The sequence below is a fragment of the Coregonus lavaretus genome (assembly GCF_964263955.1).
Source record: "Coregonus lavaretus genome assembly, chromosome: 23".
Taxonomy (NCBI): domain Eukaryota; kingdom Metazoa; phylum Chordata; class Actinopteri; order Salmoniformes; family Salmonidae; genus Coregonus; species Coregonus lavaretus.
The window spans coordinates 7,563,134-7,589,400 of record NC_140010.1 but is presented as its reverse complement, the minus strand read 5'-3'; the positions used below and the strand labels follow the sequence as shown (position 1 = coordinate 7,589,400).

Here is a 26,267-nt window from a genome sequence, read left to right as displayed (position 1 = left end):
TTTTCTGGCTAAGTTTTTATCTCAACAGGGCTTTTTATTCAACCTTCAATGAAGAATACCCCAAGCCACTGAAATGTATGTCAGTTATGCATCTATGAATTGTATTTTCTGTATTGTGTATTGCGTTGTGAAGCTTTAGGTAAGGTTTCTAATGTATTACAAATGGTCATAAAAACTTGAACTTGAACTGCAAATGCGTCATGCTTTTCCCTTGTTGATGTCTCTCTTACAGGTCCAAAGTTCAAGAGAACTATTGGTCAGGTTATATACAGAAAAGAGGTGTAGCAATGTGCGTTAAAGGACAATAATATTCTGAATAAGATCCAAGTTACACAGGGAGGGAGGTTGCGATTCATGCTGAGATCGAGGCTGTGGTGAGTGGGGGTTATTCTCTCTGCAACAACATTCAACAATAACACCCTCTCGCTTCTGCTCTGCTGTCTCTCTCAAACACTGTGGGATTTCCATTTGAGCATTTGAGAGAGAGATTCACAGAGAGAGATTCACAGAGAGAGAGAGAGAGAGAGAGAGAGAGAGAGAGAGAGAGAGAGAGAGAGAGAGAGAGAGAGAGAGAGAGAGAGAGAGAGAGAGAGAGAGAGAGAGAGAGAGAGAGAGAATAAAAGAGAGAGAATAAAAGAAGAGAGAGAGAGAGAGAGAGAGAGAGAGAGAGAGAGAGAGAGAGAGAGAGAGAGAGAGAGAGAGAGAGAGAGAGAGAGAGAGAGCGAGAGAGAGGGAAACAAAAACAGACAAAGACAAAAAGAGAGACTCAGACAGAGAGCGTTGTCCCTATCCCCAAATATCCCTATTGTTATTAGGAAGAGGACAGGAGAAAGAGGACGACAGAAGCTGAAAAGGAAGGGATAGAATGAGTGGGCGGAGGAAGGATAGTTGCACTTGCAGAGAAGAGAAGATGGAGTGAGCGAGTGCATGAGTGGGTGGATGGAGGCAGGCAGGTGGGCCGGGAAAGGTCTGACGCAGTCTGGATGAAGCGGGGGCGGAGGGGGGCGGAGGGGGGCGGTGCTATATTTAGCACCCGATGGGAGAGGTTCTGGCTTTTCTCTGCCTGTCCACGTCACCGATTCTATGCTGGCCCTCTGGGCGTTACCATGTGACAGGTGACAGCACGCTGTTCTTTATCAATGAGGAGACTGGACTAGAATACTAAGCAGAGGAGCAGAGAAAGACCTGATGCTGTGGACAGTACAGGATACAATAACTTAAAATAACGATTTGAATATACTGTCGAATACAATAGAACAGAAAATTATAGAATAGGGTCACTGATTATTAAATTTACATTTTAGTCATTTAGCAGACGCTCTTATCCAGAGCGACTTACAGGAGCAATTAGGGTTAAGTGCCTTGCTTAAGGGCACATCGACAGATTTTTCACCTAGTCGGCTCGGGGATTAGAACCAGCGACCTTTCGGTTACTGGCACAACGCTCTTACCCACTAAGCTACCTGCCGCCCTATTATGATTAATTTGCTTATTAAATTCCTGATATGTGAAATGCTTGGACCTTAGCTTAGTGCATGCGCATTCTATTATAGTCATAATGTGGATAGACAAAGCATAAACAGAAATGTGTGAGCAAATCTCCTACATTACATATCAGAGTTACAGCATTCTAAATGAGCTCATTCTCAAATAAAATCAGTGTGCCAGCACGGAGGTCATATCTTCTTTTGTCAGTATAAATGATAGTTTGTATATGTGAAAAAAAATTTTTAAACAGGCAACATTGTTGCTTTTCCGATTACATCACCACCTTTATGAATGGCACAGTGCTTGGGGGTAGGCTACAAGAACGAGAGCGAGTCCTGTCTACACGTGGGTAGCAAGTAGAGCTGATAGGACCATTTAGTCCAACACTAGGCACTCACAATTGATTGGCTAGTAGGGACAGTGGGAGGATTTAACAGTCATCAAATAGAGATGCTTTTACGCATTGTACAGTTCAATGTGTAGGTTTGAGTCTGAGGAAGACGGGATAGCCAAGAATAGGCACTATAGGGCAGTCTATTGTGATTATCTATCTTCAGTTATCACTCAGTTACATATTTGGAACACACAGTTCAACTCATAGGCTACTGTACTTGGCTCCATTGATCAATAAAGACAAATAATTATTTATATTTCGTCTTCTGGAAAACGGCAGAAGAGTATCGGAGTTGTGCGGTCAGTTCCAAATAGCCTACATTTAGACAAGAGGACACTAGCGACTCTCTGATACTCCGACCCAAATAAAGTGCAAAATAAAGCGCAGCTCAGCGAATGGACCATCATCAACTCCGCACACGTAGCTTCATTCCTTGTGCGGCTCCAGTCTGCGTTACTGGACCTACTGAACCATTCATGCGCTTGTCCATCAGCTCGACCACAGGCAGCCGCTTCGAGCTCTCTGTCCATCAGGGAGAGACCGTGGAGGTGCTGAGGAGACGACTTTCCCAAAAGCTCAGAGTACCGAAAGAAAGATTCGTCTTGCTGCATAAGGAAACGTGAGTAGCCTAACCCCACTGGGCACATACGTCCATTTCAACGTCTATTCCACGTTGGTTCAACGTAATTTCATTGAAAAGACGTTGAATCAACGTTGATTCAGTACATTGCGTATGATTTCTTGGGGACCAAATAACAGTTCTGATGTAGGCTTTTGTAATACATATTGGATGCAATATCATGTAATGTATTTTATTTCTGGTTCTGCATGAGCCTATAACTTCATTGTCAAACAGGCCTAAATCATAAATGAGATGCATTTAAGTGCAGGTGTTCTTTGTCAAATATAATTTTAATCTCTCATGTGTATACATGTAGTAATGATCATGTCCTCTTATGTGCCCACAGGCGGTTGAGTACAGGGACACTCCATGACCTGGGCATAGTTGATGGGAGTAAACTGACACTGGTCCCAACTATTGAAGCAGGCTTGTTATCAGTAAGTCATATATTGTACAGTCCACAAATGGTAAACAATGTTAACACCAGGTATTGAGTAAAGGAAATATGTCCGTAATGTTATTTATAATGTATAAACTTCAGCCAAGTGGTCTGGATCCTTATAGCACAGGTGATATTACTACTGGTGCTCTGGCAGTTCTCCCTGAACCACTTTTACAACAGAACCATGTGTCTGTCTGGGGATGTACTTGCCAGCTTCTATCGGCATTGATCTATCATATGTGATCTTAATCAATACATTTATTCCATGTTGTTAGCGGTTAGAATCTCTCTCTCTCTCTCTCTCTCTCTCTCTCTCTCTCTCTCTCTCTCTCTCTCTCTCTCTCTCTCTCTCTCTCTCTCTCTCTCTCTCGCTCTCTATCTTTCTCTCTATATATATATAATCTCTATCTATCTCTATCTCTCTCTATCTCTCTATATATATAATCTCTATCTATCTCTATCTCTCTATCTCTCTCTATATATAATCTCTATCTATCTCTCTCTCTATCTCTCTCTCTATATATAATCTCTATCTATCTCTCTCTCTCTATATATATATATATATATATATATATATATAATATCTATCTATCTCTCTCTATCTCTCTATCTATCTCTCTCTCTATATATATATATAATCTCTATCTATCTCTCTCTCTAGCTCTCTCTCTTTCTCTCTCTCTATATATAATCTCTATCTCTCTCTCTCTCTCTCTCTCTCTCTCTATCTCTCTATCTCTCTCTCTATCTCTCTCTCTATATAGATAATCTCTATCTATCTCTCTCTCTCTATCTCTCTCTATATATATAATCTCTATATATCGCTCTCTCTATCTCTCTATCTCTCTCTATCTCTCTCTATATATATAATCTCTATCTCTCTCTCTCTCTCTCTCTCTCTCTCTCTCTATCTCTCTCTATATATAATCTCTATCTATCTATCTCTCTCTATCTCTCTCTCTCTCTCTATCTCTCTATCCCTCTATCTCTCTCTATCTCTCAATCTCTCTCTCTATCTCTCTCTCTATATATCATCTCTATCTCTCTCTATATATATATATATATATATAAATTCTCTCTATCTCTCTATTTCTCTCTCTATCTCTCTATCTCTCTCTCTATAAATATATGCCTATTTTTGTTTTCTTTGCTTCCTTAGTCCCAACTATCCAGAAGAGAGCAGACCATCATGCAGGCTTTGGAGAGTTTAACTGAAACTCAGGTAGGTCTCTGATCTTTCACTGGACGTCTGTGTCATAAGATAAGATGGCTGTGACACTGTTGTCTCAATGTGGTGCGATTGAAGGCCTATGTAAATAAATAAGTGGCATTTTCTTTCTGTCTTCATCCGTACCAGCTCAGTACGGCTGGGTTATTTTCATGAAACAGCAAGGTTGTGCTTTTGTGGTTGTGTGTCTGCATATGTGTGTGTGTGTGTGTGGTTGAGCTTGGAAGGAGTGACTCAACTCAACAAAGAACAGTTTTCTAAGAAATGGTAGTTCTCACTACAGTCTGACTGCCCCCGCCCCTGACTGCGCCTCATGCACACGCACACACATACACACACACACACACACACACACACATGCGCGCGCAGTGACCTAGCCTCCACCACAAGATGAAACAATCACCGCTATATACAGTATATTGGTTATATTTACACCAAATATCAGAAGCCATTTTGTACCCGAATGCTCCCCTCACATCATATATTACAGTGGAGAGGTGAGCGGTTCAACAAGACTGTTGTCTGTTGTGTCGTGACCTGCCGTCTTTAGGCCTGATGGCCTCTTTGTCATTGAAGTGTTCTGCTTCGTGACTGGGCTAAATGGAGACACCAGACTGATAATAACAAATAACCTCAATTGTAATGCCTCTGTGTCCATAGCAAGCAGTTAGTTCTCAGTAAATAGCTCTGAATGTCTGGGGCCATAACACTAGTGAGAGGGTATCAATATGACTTGTCTGTTTAAGCTTATTATATCTTGGATCATTCAGGACCCTTGTAATGGAGAGAGGCAGCAGTAAATTAATAAGTGCTGTAAATATATTAATCAAGCTATTCCTCCCTTTCTGTGTCTGCAGGTCAGTGACTTCCTGTCTGGCCGTTCACCCCTGACCCTTGCCCTCAGGATCGGTGATCACATGATGTTCGTCCAGCTCCAACTGACCCCCCAGAGCGCCACTGGGCAGCAACAGCAGCAGAGGCACCTCATCGCCCGGCGCACAGGCAGGTCCACCAGGTTCCCTTACCCCCCCCCAGCCCACCTCTCCTCCAACACCCCTCTCTCCCCTCAAACCCCCTCCTCAACCTCTCACGTCACCTACTCCTCTCCCTCACCTAGTGCCCCCCTCCGCTACACCAACCCCACCTGCTCCAGCCCTGGACCCCAGAGCCCAACCCCTGCTGCCACCTACCCAGAGGTGAGACTCAGATTTTGCACAGATTATGAATATTATTATTATTATGTGAATATTATGTGTGTATTATCATATGCTAATGTTAGTTCAATACTTCAAAGCCTCATCCTGTTACTAAGGCAGGGAATAACTTTTCAATATAATGTAGTTGCAGATTTATTGTAATATTATTAAATGACAGGTAGTCTACTGCTATTATCATTATACAGGCTTTTGACTAGAGAGGGAGTATCTTATATACAACCCTTTCGCTGTCTTTATCACAGGGTGACTGCAGTGTGGCTGGTACTCCCACCTCTAAGAAACCAGCTGCCGGGGAACCAGGTGCTGTCATAGAGAGCTTTGTGAGCCATGCCCCAGGAGTCTTCTCAGGGACCTTTTCAGGCACTCTGCCCCCAGCCGGCCAGGACAGCACCAGTACCAGTGCCAGGTCATCCAGGCAAGGCATCAACACAATCCTCCAGATCCTCAACGACCTTCTCAGTGCCACTCGCCAGTACCAGGGGGCTCCACTGTCCCTCTCCCAGCTCCTCTGCCGCCCTCCCATCACCCCAGCCAGCAGCACCCCGAGTACCCCAACCTCGCCCTCCCCGCCGCCCTCACCTCTCACCCCTGACCCCGTCAGCACTGCTACCTCAGGACCACTTATAGACCACATCAGCCAGGAACAGAGCCGCTCATGTAAACCTACTGGTGAGTTGAGGTCCCACAGAATAAGCAAAACCTGTCAATGCTGTGTGTAGCTGATTATAGGCAAAACAAAGTACAACAATATGCTGAGACAAAGGATGTTTTAGGTTTTGTTATACCATGCTGTCTTTATTCGACTCTTCATAACACAACTAAAGAACCAAATTAATGAGATAGAGATTCTCTTTATTGTCTTTATTGAAAACGTATGTACCGTATGTGCATTCAATGAATGTTTAGCCTTGAAGTATTCCCTGTCAGTGGTCTGTCACTTAGTTCTCGCTCCTGCATTCCGGAACCCTAGCGTCATGTTTGGAAACCAGTCCAACCTTCTCAGTTTTTAGAAAGTTTAGAAAGTAGCAGCTGTACAGAAAGTAGCAGCTGTACAGCAGAGAACACTGGTTGTGAGGGTATTGTTAGAAAGGAGGAAGTGGTTTCTGTGCCCCCTATTAATGAACTAGGGCTGTTTATATCCGTTACCTCACGGCCTATGCATTCATTTGTTCCCCAGTCTGCAATGAATTAGAAAATCGTGTGTCTGTGTGTGTGTGTGTGTGTGTGTGTGTGTAGTTTTGTGAGTGTTTTGGGGCAGAGAGAGCATGGCCCTCAGGGGTCAGTTAGTGACAGGAACGAACACTCCGTCACACACACGTTTACATTTACATTTTTAGTCAACAGGACCTTAACCTTTTAACCTGAGTGTGTGAACTATTGTATCTTACTAGCACCTTTTCACCCTAGCACCGGAAACATACTAATGAACACATAATCATTGGCGACAGTGGCAGCTCTTGGTCACGTTGTCAGGGAAACGGCACTGCTCCATTCTTAGAATTAGAATCCATTCAATGTTGTTCATGGTTCCATCCGTCGAATTCTGTGTTCAGTGAACAATGCTAGGCTGATTATATGAGTATGGCACAATGTACACTATATATACGAAAGTATGTGGACACCCCTTCAAATTAGTGGATTCGGCTATTTCAGCCACACCGTTGCTGACAGGTGTATAAAATCGAGCACACCGCCATGCAATCTCCATAGACAAATATTGGCAGTAGAATGACCTTAATGAAGAGCTCAGTGACTTTCAACGTAGCACCGTCATAGGATGCCACCTTTCCAACAAGTCAGTCACATTTCTGCCCTGCTAGAGCTGCCCAGGTCAACTGTAAGTGCTGTTACTGTGAAGTGGAAACATCTAGGAGCAACAACGGCTCAGCCGCGAAATGGTAGGCCACACAAGCTCACAGAACGGGACCGCCGAGTGCTGAAGCGCATGGTGCGTAAAAATCATCTGTCCTCGGTGGCAACACTCAAAACTGAGTTCCAAACTGCTCCAGTTTGGTGGAGGAGGAATAATGGTCTGGGGCTGTTTTTCATGGTTCGGGCTAGGCCCCTTAGTTCCAGTGAAGGGAAATCTTAATGCTACAGCATACAATTACATTCTAGATGATTCTGTGCTTCCAACTTTGTGGTAACAGTTTGGGGAAGGCCCTTTCCTGTTTCAGCATGACAATGCCCCCGTGCACAAAGCGAGGTCCATACAGAAATGGTTTGTCGAGACCGGTGTGCAAGAACTTGACTGGCCTGCACAGAGCCCTAACCTCAACCCCATCGAACACCTTTGGGATGAATTGGAACACCGACTGCGAGCCAGGCCTAATCGCCTAACAAAAGTGCCCGACCTCACTAATGCTCTTGTGGCTGAATGAAAGCAAGTCCCCGCAGCAATGTTCCAACATCTAGTGGAAAGCCTTCCCAGAAGAGTGGAGGCTGTTATAGCAGCAAAGGGGGGACCATCTCCATATTAATGCCCATGATTTTGGAATGAGATGTTTGACGAGCAGGTGTCCACATACTTATGGTCATGTAGTGTATATGTATATACTTCCTGAATTCCTGCAATAACATTCTTCCTCATGACCAGTGGTGTAAAGTACTTAAGTAAAACTACTTTAAAGTACTACTTAAGTAGTTTTTTGGGGTATCTGTTCTTTACTATTTCAATTTTTGACAACTTTTACTTTCACTCCACTACATTCCTAAAGAAAATAATGCACTTTTTACTCCATACATTTTCATTGACACCCCAAAAGTACTCGTTACATTTTGAATGCTTAGCAGGACAGGAAATTTGTCAAAACCTTGCACTTATCAAGAGAACATCCCTGGTCATCCCTACTGCCTCTGATCTGGCAGACTCACTAAAAACACATGCTTCGTTTATAAATGATTGTCTTAGTGTTGGAGTGTGCCGCTGCCTATCCGTAAAAAGAAAGTAATAAATAAAAAATGGTGCAGTCTGGTTTACTTAATATAAGGAATTTGAAATGATTTATACTTTTACTTTTGATATTTAAGTATATTTTAGCAATTACATTACTTTTGTTATATTTAAGTATATTTAAAACCAAATACTTTTAGACTTTTACTCAATTAGTATTTTACTGTGCGACTTTCACTTTTACTTGTCATTTTCGATTAAAGGTATCTTTCCTTTTACTCAAGTATGACAATTGGGTACTTCTTCCTCCACTGGTCATGACTCTTCCCGTCTTCTTCCTCCCACCTCTTTTCTCTATTCCCTTCCATCCTCCCTGTCTCTCTCCCTTCTCCTCCTCTCTCAGCAGGCCTGTGTTCCAGTCAGTCCGAGGAGGAGAACCAGTCGTTGCGTTGTAAACTGGAGCGCCTTCAGATGTTGATGCACCAGAGACGCCTGCGCAGGCGGGCTCGCAGGTACACACGCACCTCACACCCCTACCCTCCTCACCACCGTCAGCCCTGGTCGCCCGGACGAGACAAAGCCAACACCAGCCGCCATAGCAACGGCAGCCTGTCCAGCAGCGAGGGCTCTTCCCTGGATGACCTGGAGTTGCCATGGAAACCGGAGCTGCCATCCGACCTTGTGATGGCGTAGAAAGAGAGCGAGAGATGACAATATGTTTCTGGCTCCCAATTGGACCTGTGTCATTGGCTGTCTTTCTGAATGGCTGAATAGGAGAAATAAGCTGTCCATTTTGGGACTCACTTGATCAGGCTGCACAAGGACTCTTCAAAAAGACGACTGTGTCCTGCTTTCTTGAAACTGGACATTCAAACAAAACTTCAGTAGTATATTGTGTATATAATTGCTTAGGTAAATACATTTTTTTCAACTTAGTTTATACTCCCTTGACTGAGCTTTCTGCAGATCATATGACACCTCTTTACTGTCATCATTCTTTGTCTATTTTCCCGGAGTCTGTTGGAACCGGACTGTCTTTCTGACTGTGACTAATGTTTTCAGAGGGACTAAGCTTTGTCTACCATTTTAAACTCTCATTTGACTCACCACATCTTCAGTTGCTGTCGTTGTTAGCATTGTCAGAACTATGTAGCGTTTGAGGTTATCAAATAAAGACACGTTTCTGCACATTAGTTTTCTTGACAGCTTTGTTTTTGCAATGTTTTGCGGTCGCTCAAGAGTGAGCGAAATTATACTTTTGTCTTTGTGTATACAGTATGTTCTGATTGATGCCTTAAGCAGCATGCATGTAAAGGATACAATGGATGACATGTGTTTCTTAACCTTTGTAGATATTATGTAGACTGTTTCAAATAGTTTTTCTGAAGCAATACTTTTCCGTTTGTCAATGCAGTGGAAAGTTTCTTTTTTCTAGGAAATATAAATTATTCTGAAAAGTCAGTAATTTGCCTCATTTGTTCCATTACATATAGTCCTGACATCCATTTGTTTGATTGACATAATAGGATACTCCAACCCTAGGCCTCTTATCCCAACGCCTGTATGTATCCAGAGTGAGTGCTGGGGTGTGTTCAGTTCGATTAAACGTTTGTACTGAAGGACAAGTTTCACAAACGTTCAATGTTCATGAACAGACTGAGGTACGTTTGCTCAGTTTGGTGGGTGTAACTTAAATTAGTAATGTATTTAAAGAGCAGCGGAGTGTTCCCTAACCCACAACCTCTCCCAGTTAACTGGTCGTTCAGAACAGCACTGTTTAATTGAACTTTGCAGTACGTTGTTGTACTGAACGCAAGCCCTTGGTCAACGAAAAGCTAGTTTCTATTGGACAAATCCGGTAGGTCCCACCCAGTGTGGTGTGAAGATCTAGGATCAGGTCCCTCCGTCCATGTAAAATTGAGATCCAAGACAAATTATCCTAAAAGTTAACACGCTTACAGAGACGCTTGATACAAGAGGGTGTAGTCATTCATCTAAACAGCTGCCAAACGTTCTGAAACTAAAGTATTTATTGGACAAATTCAGATAATGGGAGGGACTTAAATTTTTGTAAACACTATTTGCTGAATGTTTCTTAAATGGGATGGACTTAAGCATTCTGCAACAGAATGAATACACCCAAGGTGTGTAAGAGATGTTGCGGTCACCACCAGCGCAACTATGAGGTTGGCCGCGACAGTTGCAGTTCCTTACACAAGTGTCAAGAGGAAATTGAACTTCAGCCATTATAAAAGCAAAAACAGAAGAGGGCTGTTGAATCATCCATCTTACAAATACAGGAAGTCAAATGGACAAGCATCAGAATAGTAAAGGCAGTTCCTGTGTTCAGGTTCGTTACTGGTGATTAGATGTGAGGGTTCAGATGTTCGACACTCATTCTCATGTACTCCCCGATCTTCTGTTACAGATGTGATGGTTCCAAGGCCCGTTTAGACATTTAAAAATGCCTCCTTCCTAATCTGACACATTGGACTGGTGAAACCCAAAATGGTGGATCTTGCCCTCACTTGAATCCAAATGAAACAAAAATCACTTTCAAATGTTTATTTCCCAAAAAATCTACTATATTGACAAATCACTCCTGGAAATTGATGGGGCCTGGGGTAAGAATTCAGTATGGTAGCAATGTCAAGAATACCTGAGAAATGTAGCTCATGGCAATGTCCTGTGAATAGTGATCAGCTGAACACATAATTTTCCTAATTGAATGGTTGATATCACTGCATTCCTGAATTAACCCCAGCAGACATTGAATATTACATTCTAAATAAATCCAGTCAGATGTGAACATTTTAATGTAATATGTTTATTCTCCCAAAAAAAGTTTAAAAAAGCAAGATTACTCTTGGACTATGATAGGGCCCATGGTAGCATCACCTTCCTTCTGCCCATCTGAGGAGAGTAGAGAACAGTGATAAGATAAAACTGTGATGAAGATAAAGCTCTGGCTTTGATTGACACTTACCTGAATTACTGTCCAGATCTCTAGCCTTGCTCGCAGCACAGCTGGAGTCACAGCAGCCACAAACCTCGTCATCCCCATCTGCAGCCTTCCACCTACAGATAAATATGAAGGTTAGTTCATATAGCAGCATGTCATAAACGTAATATTCCCACAACTCAGCTTACATACCCATCTGTGAAGGAGCAGGCCTTGTTCTCAGCATCAATGCAGTTGCTTTCAGATGACATGTTATGTAGAGCTGTTGGGAATCATTCTGTGGTTGGAACCTGAAGGACACCAGCTGAAACTGGATCTTGTCATCCTTCGATCTGGACAGGAACTGGGAGCTGGAGCCGGTCAGCTTGGCGTCAACCAGACATCTGAGGAGACCAAGGGTCAACGTTAGGCTTCAGGGGTCACATTTATGGTAACATAAGAGGTGTCAAACTGACAACTAAACTCACCCATGGTCCTCAATGAAAGAGTATCTAGGGACAGTGTTGACATCAGGCGCCAAGGTGGCGACACAGCGGTCCACAAAGATACGGAGGGGAACGTGGTGGTAGGGCATGACCGAAGCTTCCATGTTGATGACGTCACCAAGATAGTAATGGTTGGAGGGCCTCTCAAACTGCCAGTCAGCTGGAAAGACAAGTAGCATGTTAGTGGTGGTTTACACAGAGGAAGAGGCTTCCAGTCAGGTTTACCCACCAGTCATTAACCTCAGGGAGAAGTAGAGGAGCTCCTCCGCCACCATGTTGGAGGTGTAGGGGATCCAGGTCGGCTTCAGGGCATTGCTGCTCACATCGTGATTCCTAGAAAAAAAAACATGGAATATGGCATTACTCAAACCTCAGAATTATAGGTGTTGTCAAAGTGAAGAATGGCAACAATAGTTACCTCAAGTAGTGGCACTCAATATCAACCATAGCTGCACTGGTCTTCACTATAGAAGTGTTAGCAAGAGGTTTTGGCTCATGGACAAGAGTGAAGGTGTAGATCAGCACATCCTCCGTCATCTAGGAACAGGATCACAAATTATGTCTGAGACAAGAATAACGATTCCCATTCTTCAGGAAGTTGAACAGCAGAAGTGACATACCGTCAGCTCACTGCCACAGCCATGCAGCTCTGATTCAAAGGTGAGCACATGAGTGTCAGCGTCCTCCTCAGTGGCAGCACAGCCTCCTAGAGTGATACGCTCTGGCTGGATGAGCCGGCCAATGCCCAGCAGGTCCTGCTTCACCTCCACACGGACCACACTCTCCCCACACCAAGCCGCCACACTGTTAGCAGCCACCTGCTTCAGCCGCTCAAATACAGTAGGCTTGCGCTCAGGCTTTTCAACGTAAGGAAATCTCCAAGTTAAAGGGTTCTCAGAGGTCTGCTTGGACTGGGAGCTCTCAAACTCTAAAGCCTGGTTAGGTTCCTGTCCCACAGGCTTGCAAAGTACCTGGCCCACAGGCTTGCTAGGTTCCTGGCCCACAGGCACGCCAACAGGCTTGTAGTTCCCGGGCCCAGAGTCACGCCAACAGGCTTGCTTGGTTCCTGTTCTACAGGCCCTCCAACAGGCTTGCTTGGCACCTGGCCTACAGGCTTTCTAGGTTCCTGGCCAACAGAATCTCCAACAGGCTTGCTAGGCTCCTGGCCCACAGGCACGCTAGGTTCCTGGCCCACAGTCAGCCCAACAGGCTTGCTAGTTCCCTGGCCTACAGGCTCTCCAACAGGCTTTCCAACAGGCTTGCTAGGCTCCTGGCCCACAGTCACTCCAACAGGCTTGCTCGGCACTTGGCCTACAGGCTTGCTAGGTTCCTGGCCCACATGCTCTCCAGCAGGCTTGCTAGTTCCCTGGCCTACAGGCTCTCCAATAGGCTTGCTAGGCTCCTGGCCCACAGGCACGCTAGGTTCCTGGCACACAGTCACGCTAGGTTCCTGGCCCACAGTCACGCCAACAGGCTTGCTAGTTCCCTGGCCTACAGGCTTGCTTGGTTCCAGGCCCACAGTCACACCAACAGGCTTGCTAGGTTCCTGTGCTACATGCTCTCCAACAGGCTTGCTAGGTTCCTGTCCAACAGGCTCTCCAACAGGCTTGCTAGGCTCCTGGCCCACAGTCACGCCAGGTTCCGGGCCCACAGTCACGCCAACAGGCTTGCTCGGCACCTGGCCTACAGAATCTCCAACAGGCTTGCTAGGCTCCTGGCCCACAGTCACGCTAGGTTCCTGGCCCACATGCTCTCCAACAGGCTTGCTAATTCCCTGGCCTACAGGCTTGCTATGTTCCTGTTCTACAGGCTCTCCAATAGGCTTGCTAGGCTCCTGGCCCACAGCCTCTCCAACAGGCTTGCTAGGCTCCCCAACAGGCTTGCTAGGCTCCTGGCCCACAGTCACGCCAACAGGCTTGCTAGGTTCCGGGCACAGTCACGCCAACAGGCTTGCTCGGCACCTGGCCCACAGGCTCTCCAACAGGCTTGCTAGGTTCCGGGCTCACAGTCACGCCAACAGGCTTGCTCGGCACCTGGCCTACAGGCTTGCTAGGTTCCTGGCCAACAGGCTCTCCAACAGGCTTGCTAGGCTCCTGGCCAACAGGCTCTCCAACAGGCTTGCTAGGCTCCTGGCCCACAGTCAGGCTAGGTTCCTGGCCCACAGTCACGCCAACAGGCTTGCTAGTTCCCTGGCCTACAGGCTTGCTAGGTTCCTGGCCTACAGGCACTCCAACAGGCTTGCTAGGCTCCTGGCCCACAGGCTCGCTAGGTCCATGGCCCACATGCTCTCCAACAGGCTTGCTAGTTCCCTGGCCTACAGGCTCTCCAACAGGCTTGCTAGGTCCCTGGCCCACAGGCTTGCTAGGTTCCTGGCCCACAGGCTCTCCAACAGGCTTGCTAGGTCCCTGTCCCACAGGCTTGCTAGGTTCCAGGCCCACAACAACCTGGCTAGGTTCCTGTCCCACAGGCTTGCTAGGTTCTTGTCCCACAGGCTCTCCAGACTTCAGGGCATTGTTGCTCACATCGTGTTTCCTAGAAACATACATGGAATATGGCATTACTCAAACCTCAGAATTATAGGTGTTGTCAAAGTGAAGAAAGGCAACAAGTTACCTCAAGTAGTGGCACTCAATATCAACCATAGCTGCACTGGGCTTCACTATAGAAGTGTTAGCAAGAGGTTTTGGCTCATTGACAAGAGTGAAGGTGTAGATCAGCACGCCCTCCGTCATCTAGGAAGAGAGTCACAAATCATGTATCAGACTAGAATAATGAGTCCCATTCTTCAGGAAGTTAACCAACGTAACATACCGTCAGCTCACTGCCACAGCCATGCAGTTCTGATTCAAAGGTGAGCACATGAGTTTCAGAGTCCTCCTCAGTGGCAGCACAGCCTCCTAAAGTGATACGCTCTGGCTGGATGAGCCGGCCAATCCCCAGAAGATCCTGCTTCACCTCCACACGGACCACACTGAGCTACCACACTGTTGGCCGCCACTTGTTTTAGACTCTCAAACACAGTAGAATTGCGGTCATGCATTTCAACCTTAGGATAGCGCCAAGTCAGAGGGTTCTCAAAGGTCTGCATGGACTGGAAGCTCTCAGGGTCCTCATCCTGGCTAGGTTCCTGTCCCACTGGCTCGCCGCTAGGTTCCTGTCCCACTGGCTCGCCGCTAGGTTCCTGTCCCACTGGCTCGCCGCTAGGTTCCTGTCCCACTGGCTCGCCGCTAGGTTCCTGTCCCACTGGCTCGCCACTAGGTTCCTGTCCCACTGGCTCGCCACTAGGTTCCTGTCCCACTGGCTCACTAGGTTCCTGTCCCACTGGCTCACTAGGTTCCTGTCCCACTGGCTCACTAGGTTCCTGTCCCACTGGCTCACTAGGTTCCTGTCCCACTGGCTCACTAGGTTCTTGTCCCACTGGCTCACTAGGTTCCTGTCCCACTGGCTCGCCGCTAGGTTCCTGTCCCACTGGCTCGCCGCTAGGTTCCTGTCCCACTGGCTCGCCGCTAGGTTCCTGTCCCACTGGCTCACTAGGTTCCTGTCCCACTGGCTCACTAGGTTCCTGTCCCACTGGCTCATTAGGTTCCTGTCCCACTGGCTCACTAGGTTCTTGTCCCACTGGCTCACTCGGTTCTTGTCCCACTGGCTCACTAGGTTCTTGTCCCACTGGCTCACTAGGTTCTTGTCCCACTGGCTCACTAGGTTCTTGTCCCACTGGCTCACTAGGTTCTTGTCCCACTGGCTCACTAGGTTCTTGTCCCACTGGCTCACTAGGTTCTTGTCCCACTGGCTCAACAACAGCCTCAACAGGGTCTTCTCCCACAGGCTCTTCCTGCACTGGCTTCTGAGAGTCAAACTGGGCTGGGACTTGATCGTCATGCAGAAACCCCGATCTCGGATAAAACCATCTGGAGTCCCAAGCATCACTAACAACACAGCCAAAAGCCATGACCAAAAGAAGCACTGCAGACACCTGCCTGAACCCCATCACTGCAATTAGATATTAGTTATTCTTGTCAATACGTTCACAGAGTCTGTCAAACCATTTTATAGCCACAATGTCTGACATAGACCCCACCCCTTCAGCAATCAGCTTGATTATTGTCCAGACCTGATTAATTATACAGGTGCTGAGGAATGTGAAGTTGATTGTCATTTACGTACCATTGGTTGCCTTTGTGCAGGCAAAATCACGTACACCTGAAGCTTTATTGAGGAGGCCTCAACTTTAGAGAGCGTTGATAGAAATGTGTTATGTAGAACAGTCATACTTTTCTATAGTGGATGTTACTCCCAGATCCTGTTGTTGATCTAACCTTGGTAGAGAAAAAGAAAGATTGGTCAGAAACTGGTTGACAATAACATTGGTAGAAGTTTTTATGCATTTTCACAGATGGATCCAAGGACTCAGATAGTGGGCGCACAGCTAGCAGGCGTTTATGTTCCTGAATTTGATGTGCAGATATGTAGAAGACTAACAGCTGAACTGTTGGCGATAGCAGTTGCCCTCCAGTGGGTGGAGGACGTACAACCTGTCAGAATTATAGTATGTTCAGATTCCCTGTCTATATTGAATAGTTTATCATCTGGCTAATCTAATAGGAGTGATATACTATTGGAGGTATTAATATTATTATGGAGAATTGAGAGACAGGGTGCAGTGTTGAGGTTCTACTGGGTCCCAGCCTATTTGGTTGTGGAAGGGAATGAAATTGTAGACCAGTTAGCCAAAAGAGCTTTAAAACGAGATATAATTGATATTAATGTTCCACTGGGTAGAGGTGAGGCCAAATGTAAGATCTGAGCCATTTTGATGGATGTGTGGCAGAAGAGATGGGACTCTGAGCCCGAGGGCCGGCATTTATATGCCCTCCAAATAAAGGTTGGCGGACCAATATCCAAAGGTCAGATTAGGAAGGATGAGGTGGTGTTTGCTCAATTGCGCCTAGGACATTGTACATTGAAGTCGTCATCACATCTGGTTGGCAATGGTTTGTGTCTGGAATGTATGGTCGATGAAACGGTGGAGCATGTGTTGTTATATTGTTGTAAGTATGTTGAAGAGAGGGAAAGTTTGAAGTGTAGGGTCATTGAGGTTGGATGTGGTTGGGGGGGTGGGGGGGGGGGTTGGAAGGGATTTTGGAAATGGGGAGGGTCTATTAGAAGTTAGTAGGGCTTTTTTCATTTTCTCAGAAGTACTGAGTTAGGTAGGAGGACTTAGAAATGTGGAGCTATTGTTGTAAACCGTGATTGACCACAAACTCCAGCACAGTAGTTGGCGGCATGCACCTTTAACATCTGTTTGCGGACCACCATTATATCATGGAGGAAGAAGAATACTTTATTTTCTGTAATAATGTGAGCTCTATATATTATATTGCTATAGGATCACACAGGTGCTCACGATAATGAAGTTGATTGTAATTTAACCACACGCCTTGTGTTGCACCAGGGGCGAGAATATATGCTTGAGTAAGGTTGGCTTTTTAGTGTTCATAGCAATGGTTATCAACTGTACTGCAGAACTGGAACGTAAATCACAGAAAATAGATGTTGTGGTGGCAGTAGCAGAGATTTGACTTCAGAAGAGTTACAGTGTGTGTTATGTGATAGTGTCCTGTCCTCTCAGGTCGTTGGCCTGGAGTAGGATCAGACAGGATGAACGTAGTGGAATAAAGTGATGGGTTTTAATGAGTATAGGGTTAGTTGGTAGGGTAATAAAAAGTGTGTGTGTGTGTATTTTTATATATATATATATATATATATATATACATCATTTCCTGTAGTTTTGGGACACTGAAGTCCATGGAAAATAAGAGCACCTCCTCCCAACTGCCCACTGCACTGAGGCTAGGAAACACTGTCACCACCGATAAATCTACAATAATTGAGAATTTCAACAAGCATTTTGCTACGGCTGGCCATGTTTTCCACCTGGCTACCACTACCCCGGCCACCAGCTCTGCATCCTCCGCTGCAACTTGCCCATGCCCCCCCCGCTTCTCTTTCACACAAATTCAGACAGCTTATGTTCTGAAAGAGGTGAAAAATATGGACCCCTACAAATCAGCTAGGCTAGACAATCTGGACCCTTTCTTTCTAAAATTTAAAAGAGTTAAAGTTAAAGTTAAAAAGAAATTACCCTTTCTTTCTAAAATTAGAAAATATAAATTCTGAAAAGTCAGTAATTTGCCTCATTTGTTCCATTACATATAGTCCTGACATCCATTTGTTTGATTGACATAATAGGATACTCCAACCCTAGGCCTCTTATCCCAACTAAGCTCAACGCCTGTATGTATCCAGAGTGAGTGCTGGGGTGTGTTCAGTTCGATTAAACGTTTGTACTGAAGGACAAGTTTCACAAACGTTCAATGTTCATGAACAGACTGAGGTACGTTTGCTCAGTTTGGTGGGTGTAACTTAAATTAGTAATGTATTTAAAGAGCAGCAGAGTGTTCCCTAACCCACAACCCCTCCCAGTTAACTGGTCGTTCAGAACAGCACTGTTTAATTGAACTTTGCAGTACGTTGTTGTACTGAACGCAAGCCCTTGGTCAACGAAAAGCTAGTTTCTATTGGACAAATCCGGTAGGTCCCACCCAGTGTGGTGTGAAGATCTAGGATCAGGTCCCTCCGTCCATGTAAAATTGAGATCCAAGACAAATTATCCTAAAAGTTAACACGCTTACAGAGACGCTTGATACAAGAGGGTGTAGTCATTCATCTAAACAGCTGCCAAACGTTCTGAAACTAAAGTATTTATTGGACAAATTCAGATAATGGGAGGGACTTAAATTTTTGTAAACACTATTTGCTGAATGTTTCTTAAATGGGATGGACTTAAGCATTCTGCAACAGAATGAATACACCCAAGGTGTGTAAGAGATGTTGCGGTCACCACCAGCGCAACTATGAGGTTGGCCGCGACAGTTGCAGTTCCTTACACAAGTGTCAAGAGGAAATTGAACTTCAGCCATTATAAAAGCAAAAACAGAAGAGGGCTGTTGAATCATCCATCTTACAAATACAGGAAGTCAAATGGACAAGCATCAGAATAGTAAAGGCAGTTCCTGTGTTCAGGTTCGTTACTGGTGATTAGATGTGAGGGTTCAGATGTTCGACACTCATTCTCATGTACTCCCCGATCTTCTGTTACAGATGTGATGGTTCCAAGGCCCGTTTAGACATTTAAAAATGCCTCCTTCCTAATCTGACACATTGGACTGGTGAAACCCAAAATGGTGGATCTTGCCCTCACTTGAATCCAAATGAAACAAAAATCACTTTCAAATGTTTATTTCCCAAAAAATCTACTATATTGACAAATCACTCCTGGAAATTGATGGGGCCTGGGGTAAGAATTCAGTATGGTAGCAATGTCAAGAATACCTGAGAAATGTAGCTCATGGCAATGTCCTGTGAATAGTGATCAGCTGAACACATAATTTTCCTAATTGAATGGTTGATATCACTGCATTCCTGAATTAACCCCAGCAGACATTGAATATTACATTCTAAATAAATCCAGTCAGATGTGAACATTTTAATGTAATATGTTTATTCTCCCAAAAAAAGTTTAAAAAAGCAAGATTACTCTTGGACTATGATAGGGCCCATGGTAGCATCACCTTCCTTCTGCCCATCTGAGGAGAGTAGAGAACAGTGATAAGATAAAACTGTGATGAAGATAAAGCTCTGGCTTTGATTGACACTTACCTGAATTACTGTCCAGATCTCTAGCCTTGCTCGCAGCACAGCTGGAGTCACAGCAGCCACAAACCTCGTCATCCCCATCTGCAGCCTTCCACCTACAGATAAATATGAAGGTTAGTTCATATAGCAGCATGTCATAAACGTAATATTCCCACAACTCAGCTTACATACCCATCTGTGAAGGAGCAGGCCTTGTTCTCAGCATCAATGGGGGAAGAGGCTGCAGTTGCTTTCAGATGACATGTTATGTAGAGCTGTTGGGAATAATTCTGTGGTTGGAACCTGAAGGACACCAGCTGAAACTGGATCTTGTCATCCTTCGATCTGGACAGGAACTGGGAGCTGGAGCCGGTCAGCTTGGCGTCAACCAGACATCTGAGGAGACCAAGGGTCAACGTTAGGCTTCAGGGGTCACATTTATGGTAACATAAGAGGTGTCAAACTGACAACTAAACTCACCCATGGTCCTCAATGAAAGAGTATCTAGGGACAGTGTTGACATCAGGCGCCAAGGTGGCGACACAGCGGTCCACAAAGATACGGAGGGGAACGTGGTGGTAGGGCATGACCGAAGCTTCCATGTTGATGACGTCACCAAGATAGTAATGGTTGGAGGGCCTCTCAAACTGCCAGTCAGCTGGAAAGACAAGTAGCATGTTAGTGGTGGTTTACACAGAGGAAGAGGCTTCCAGTCAGGTTTACCCACCAGTCATTAACCTCAGGGAGAAGTAGAGGAGCTCCTCCGCCACCATGTTGGAGGTGTAGGGGATCCAGGTCGGCTTCAGGGCATTGCTGCTCACATCGTGATTCCTAGAAAAAAAAACATGGAATATGGCATTACTCAAACCTCAGAATTATAGGTGTTGTCAAAGTGAAGAATGGCAACAATAGTTACCTCAAGTAGTGGCACTCAATATCAACCATAGCTGCACTGGTCTTCACTATAGAAGTGTTAGCAAGAGGTTTTGGCTCATGGACAAGAGTGAAGGTGTAGATCAGCACATCCTCCGTCATCTAGGAACAGGATCACAAATTATGTCTGAGACAAGAATAACGATTCCCATTCTTCAGGAAGTTGAACAGCAGAAGTGACATACCGTCAGCTCACTGCCACAGCCATGCAGCTCTGATTCAAAGGTGAGCACATGAGCGTCAGCGTCCTCCTCAGTGGCAGCACAGCCTCCTAGAGTGATACGCTCTGGCTGGATGAGCCGGCCAATGCCCAGCAGGTCCTGCTTCACCTCCACACGGACCACACTCTCCCCACACCAAGCCGCCACACTGGTAGCAGCCACCTGCTTCAGCCCCTCAAATACAGTAGGCTTGCGCTCAGGCTTTTCAACGTAAGGAAATCTCCAAGTCAAAGGGTTCTCAGAGGTCTGCTTGGACTGGGAGCTCTCAAACTCTAAAGCCTGGTTAGGTTCCTGTCCCACAGGCTTGCAAAGTACCTGGCCCACAGGCTTGCTAGGTTCCTGTCCCACAGGCACGCCAACAGGCTTGCTTGGTTCCTGTTCTACAGGCTCTCCAACAGGCTTTCTAGGTTCCTGGCCAACAGGCTCTCCAACAGGCTTGCTAGGCTCCTGGCCCACAGGCTCTCCAACAGGCTTTCTAGGCTCCTGGCCCACAGGCTCTCCAACAGGCTTGCTAGGCTCCTGGCCCACAGGCATGCTAGGTTCCTGGCACACAGGCATGCTAGGTTCCTGGCCCACAGTCATGCCAACAGGCTTGCTAGTTCCCTGGCCTACAGGCTTGCTAGGTTCCAGGCCCACAGTCACACCAACAGGCTTGCTAGGCTCCTGGCCCACAGTCACGCCAGGTTCCTGGCCCACAGTCACGCCAGCAGGCTTGCTAGTTCCCTGGCCTACAGGCTTGCTAGGCTCCTGGCCCACAGTCACGCCAGGTTCCTGGCCCACAGTCATGCCAACAGGCTTGCTAGTTCCCTGGCCTACAGGCTTGCTAGGTTCCAGGCCCACAGTCACACCAACAGGCTTGCTAGGCTCCTGGCCCACAGTCACGCCAGGTTCCTGGCCCACAGTCACGCCAGCAGGCTTGCTAGTTCCCTGGCCTACAGGCTTGCTAGGCTCCTGGCCCACAGTCACACCAGGTTCCTGGCCTACAGTCACGCCAACAGGCTTGCTAGGTTCCTGTGCTACAGGCTCTCCAACAGGCTTGCTAGGTTCCTGGCCCACAGTCACGCCAACAGGCTTGCTAGGCTCCTGGCCCACAGGCACGCTAGGTTCCTGGCCCACATGCTCTCCAACAGGCTTGCTAGTTCCCTGGCCTACAGGCTTGCTAGGTTCCTGGCCTACAGGCTCTCCAACAGGCTTGCTAGGCTCCTGGCCCACAGTCACGCTAGGTTCCGGGCCCACAGTCATGCCAACAGGCTTGCTAGTTCCCTGGCCTACAGACTTGCTAGGTTCCAGGCCCACAGTCACGCCAACAGGCTTGCTAGGTTCCTGTGCTACAGGCTCTCCAACAGGCTTGCTAGGCTCCTGGCCCACAGTCACGCCAACAGGCTTGCTAGTTCCCTGGCCTACAGGCTTGCTAGGTTCCGGGCCCACAGTCATGCCAACAGGCTTGCTAGGCTCCTGGCCCACAGTCACGCTAGGTTCCGGGCCCACAGTCATGCCAACAGGCTTGCTAGGTTCCTGTGCTACAGGCTCTCCAACAGGCTTGCTAGGTTCCTGGCCCACAGTCACGCCAACAGGCTTGCTCAGCAACTGGCCAACAGGCTTGCTAGGCTCCTGGCCCACAGTCACGCTAGGTTCCGGGCCCACAGTCACGCCAACAGGCTTGCTCAGCACCTGGCCTGTAGGCTTACTAGGTTCTGGGTACACAGTCACGCCAACAGGCTTGCTAGGCTCCTGGCCCACAGGCTCGCTAGGTCCATGGCCCACAGGCTCTCCAACAGGCTTGCTAGGTTCCTGGCCCACAGGCTTGCTATGTCCCTGTCCCACAGGCTCTCCAACATGCTTGCTGGGCTCCTGGCCCACAGGCTTGCTTGGTTCCTGGCCCACAGTCACGCCAACAGGCTTGCTAGTTCCCTGGCCTACAGGCATGCTAGGTTCCTGGCCTACAGGCTCTCCAACAGGCTTGCTAGGTTCCAGGCCCACAACAACCTGGCTAGGTTCCTGTCCCACAGGCTTGCTAGGTTCTTGTCCCACAGGCTCTCCAGACTTCAGGGCATTGTTGCTCACATCGTGTTTCCTAGAAACATACATGGAATATGGCATTACTCAAACATCAGAATTATAGGTGTTGTCAAAGTGAAGAAAGGCAACAAGTTACCTCAAGTAGTGGCACTCAATATCAACCATAGCTGCACTGGGCTTCACTATAGAAGTGTTAGCAAGAGGTTTTGGCTCATAGACAAGAGTGAAGGTGTAGATCAGCACGCCCTCCGTCATCTAGGAAGAGAGTCACAAATCATGTATCAGACTAGAATAATGAGTCCCATTCTTCAGGAAGTTAACCAACGTAACATACCGTCAGCTCACTGCCACAGCCATGCAGCTCTGATTCAAAGGTGAGCACATGAGTTTCAGAGTCCTCCTTAGTGGCAGCACAGCCTCCTAAAGTGATACGCTCTGGCTGGATGAGCCGGCCAATCCCCAGAAGATCCTGCTTCACCTCCACACGGACCACGCTCTCCCCACACCGAGCTACCACACTGTTGGCCGCCACTTGTTTTAGACTCTCAAACACAGTAGATTTGCGGTCATGCATTTCAACCTTAGGATAGCGCCAAGTCAGAAGGTTCTCAAAGGTCTGCTTGGACTGGAAGCCTTCAGGGTCCTCATCCTGGCTAGGTTCCTGTCCCACTGGCTCGCCGCTAGGTTCCTGTCCCACTGGCTCGACAACAGGATCACTAGGTTCTTGTCCCACTGGCTCACTAGGTTCTTGTCCCACTGGCTCACTAGGGTCTTGTCCCACTGGCTCACTAGGGTCTTGTCCCACTGGCTCACTAGGGTCTTCTCCCACAGGCTCAACAGGGTCTTCTCCCACAGGCTCAACAGGGTCTTCTCCCACAGGCTCTTCCTGCACTGGCTTCTGAGAGTCAAACTGGGCTGGGACTTGATCGTCATGCAGAAACCCCGATCTCGGATAAAACCATCTGGAGTCCCAAGCATCACTAACAACACAGCCAAAAGCCATGACCAAAAGAAGCACTGCAGACACTTGCCTGAACCCCATCACTGCAATTAGATATTAGTTATTCTTGTCAATACGTTCACAGAGTCTGTCAAACCATTTTATAGCCACAATGTCTGACATAGACCCCACCCCTTCAGCAATCAGCTTGATTATTGTCCAGACCTGATTAATTATACAGGTGCTGAGGAATGTGAAGTTGATTGTCATTTACGTACCATTGGTTGCCTTTGTGCAGGCAAAATCACGTACACCTGGAGCTTTATTGAGGAGGCCTCAACTTTAGAGAGCGTTGATAGAAATGTGTTATGTAGAACAGTCATGCATTTCTATAGTGGATGTTACTCCCAGATCCTGTTGTTGATCTAACCTTGGTAGAGAAAAAGAAAGATTGGTCAGAAACTGGTTGACAATAAAATTGGTAGAAGTTTTTATGCATTTTCACAGATGGATCCAAGGACTCAGATAGTGGGCGCACAGCTAGCAGGCGTTTACGTTCCTGAATTTGATGTGCAGATATGTAGAAGACTAACAGCTGAACTGTTGGCGATAGCAGTTGCCCTCCAGTGGGTGGAGGACGTACAACATGTCAGAATTATAGTATGTTCAGATTCCCTGTCTGTATTGAATAGTTTATCATCTGGCTAATCTAATAGGAGTGATATACTATTGGAGGTATTAATATTATTATGGAGAATTGAGAGACAGTGTGCAGTGTTGTGGTTCTACTGGGTCCCAGCCTATTTGGTTATGGAAGGGAATGAAATTGTAGACCAGTTAGCCAAAAGAGCTTTAAAACGAGATATAATTGATATTAATGTTCCAATGGGTAGAGGTGAGGCCAAATGTAAGATCAGAGCCATTTTGATGTATGTGTGGCAGAAGAGATGGGACTCTGAGCCCAAGGGCCGGCATTTATATGCCCTCCAAAGAAAGGTTGGCGGACCAATATCCAAATATCAGATTAGGAAGGATGAGGTGGTGTTTGCTCAATTGCGCCTAGGACATTGTACATTGAACTCGTCATCACATCTGGTTGGCAATGGTTTGTGTCTGGAATGTATGGTCGATGAAACGGTGGAGCATGTGTTGTTATACTGAGTTAGGTAGGAGGACTTAGAAATGTGGAGCTATTGTTGTAAACCGTGATTGACCACAAACTCCAGCACAGTAGGTGGCGGCATGCACCTTTAACATCTGTTTGCGGACCACCATTATATCATGGAGGAAGAAGAAGACTTTTCTGTAATAATGTGAGCTCTATATATTATATTGCTATAGGATCACACAGGTGCTCACAATAATGAAGTTGATTGTAATTTAACCACACGCCTTGTGTTGCACCAGGGGCGAGAATATATGCTTGAGTAAGGTTGGCTTTTTAGTGTTCATAGCAATGGTTATCAACTGTACTGCAGAACTGGAACGTAAATCACAGAAAATAGATGTTGTGGTGGCAGTAGCAGAGATTTGACTTCAGAAGAGTTACAGCGTGTGTTATGTGTACTCTCAGGCCGTTGGCCTGGGGTAGGATCAGACAGGATGAACGTAGTGGAATAAAGTGATGGGTTTTAATGAGTATAGGGTTAGTTGGTAGGGTAATAAAAAGTGTGTGTGTGTATTTATATGTATATATATATACATCATTTCCTGTAGTTTTGGGACACTGTGAAGTCCATGGAAAATAAGAGCACCTCCTCCCAACTGCCCACTGCACTGAGGCTAGGAAACACTGTCACCACCGATAAATCTACAATAATTGAGAATTTCAACAAGCATTTTGCTACGGCTGGCCATGCTTTCCACCTGGCTACCACTACCCCGGCCACCAGCTCTGCACCCTCCGCTGCAACTTGCCCATGCCCCCCCCCCGCTTCTCCTTCACACAAATTCAGAAAGCTTATGTTCTGAAAGAGGTGAAAAATATGGACCCCTACAAATCAGCTAGGCTAGACAATCTGGACCCTTTCTTTCTAAAATTAGCCGTCGAAATTGTCGCTACCCCTATTACTAGCCTGTTCAACCTCTCTTTCGTAACGTCTGAGATCCCCAGAGATTGGAAAGCTGCCACGGTCATCCCCATCTTCAAAAGGGGTGACACTCTAGATCCAAACTGTTACAGACCTATATCCATCCTGCCCTGCCTTTCGAAAGTATTTGAATGCCAAGTTAACAAACAGATCACCGACCATTTCGAATCCCACCGTACCTTCTCCGCTATGCAATCCGGTTTCCGAGCTGGTCATGGGTTCACCTCAGCCACGCTCAAGGTCCTATACGATATTATAACCGTGATCGATAAAAGACAGTACTGCGCAGCCATCTTCATCGACCTGGCCAAGGCTTTCGACTCTGTCAACCACCGGATTCTTATTGGCAGACTAAATAGCCTTGGTTTCTCTAATGACTGCCTCGCCTGGTTCACCAACTACTTCTCAGATAGAGTTCAATGTGTCAAATCGGAGGGCCTGTTGTCTGGACCTCTGGCCGTCTCTATGGTGGTGCCACAGGGTTCAATTCTCGGGCCGATTCTATTCTCTGTGTATATCAATGATGTCGCTCTTGCTGCTGGTGACGCTCGGATCCACCTCTATGCGGACGACACCATTTTGTATACATCTGGCCCTTCATTGGACACTGTGTTAACAAACCTCCAAACGAGCTTCAA

At 46.5% G+C, this 26,267-nt stretch overlaps 2 protein-coding genes across 3 annotated transcripts; one reads left to right on the top strand and one right to left on the bottom strand.

Moving 5' to 3' along the window:
- The first annotated feature begins 1,378 nt into the window (after window positions 1-1,378).
- Window positions 1,379-9,477, top strand: LOC311098765 (midnolin-like). 2 transcript variants are annotated; one of them, XM_084139329.1, is made up of 6 exons: window positions 1,379-2,501; window positions 2,851-2,941; window positions 4,106-4,168; window positions 5,032-5,370; window positions 5,634-6,060; window positions 8,691-9,477. In XM_084139329.1, exons 1-6 carry the CDS (start codon window positions 2,278-2,280, stop codon window positions 8,975-8,977), a joined length of 1,431 nt encoding a protein of 476 aa, XP_083995455.1. In that variant the 5' UTR covers window positions 1,379-2,277; the 3' UTR covers window positions 8,978-9,477. The 2 variants fall into 2 exon arrangements, with proteins under 2 accessions (XP_083995455.1, XP_083995454.1); XM_084139328.1 differs by having other exon boundaries at window positions 1,382-2,501; window positions 8,688-9,477.
- A 9,847-nt stretch (window positions 9,478-19,324) lies between these two features.
- LOC311098847 (zona pellucida sperm-binding protein 3-like) lies at window positions 19,325-23,173 on the bottom strand (the record flags this gene model as incomplete). The annotated part of the gene is made up of 7 exons (XM_084139415.1): window positions 19,325-19,377; window positions 19,451-19,542; window positions 19,619-19,822; window positions 19,907-20,084; window positions 20,154-20,257; window positions 20,343-20,461; window positions 22,934-23,173. The coding sequence occupies 7 exons, from the start codon at window positions 23,171-23,173 to the stop codon at window positions 19,325-19,327; spliced, it is 990 nt and encodes a 329-aa protein (XP_083995541.1).
- Between the last annotated feature and the right edge of the window lie 3,094 nt (window positions 23,174-26,267).

Excerpts from the sequence above, each read along its gene's own strand:
- LOC311098765 (XM_084139328.1), top strand. The coding sequence starts at position 2,278 with ATGGACCATCATCAACTCCGCACACGTAGCTTCATTCCTTGTGCGGCT. Across the intron at positions 2,502-2,850 it reads GTCTTGCTGCATAAGGAAAC|GCGGTTGAGTACAGGGACAC; the intron begins GTGAGTAGCCTA and ends ATGTGCCCACAG. Across the intron at positions 4,169-5,031 it reads AGAGTTTAACTGAAACTCAG|GTCAGTGACTTCCTGTCTGG; the intron begins GTAGGTCTCTGA and ends CTGTGTCTGCAG.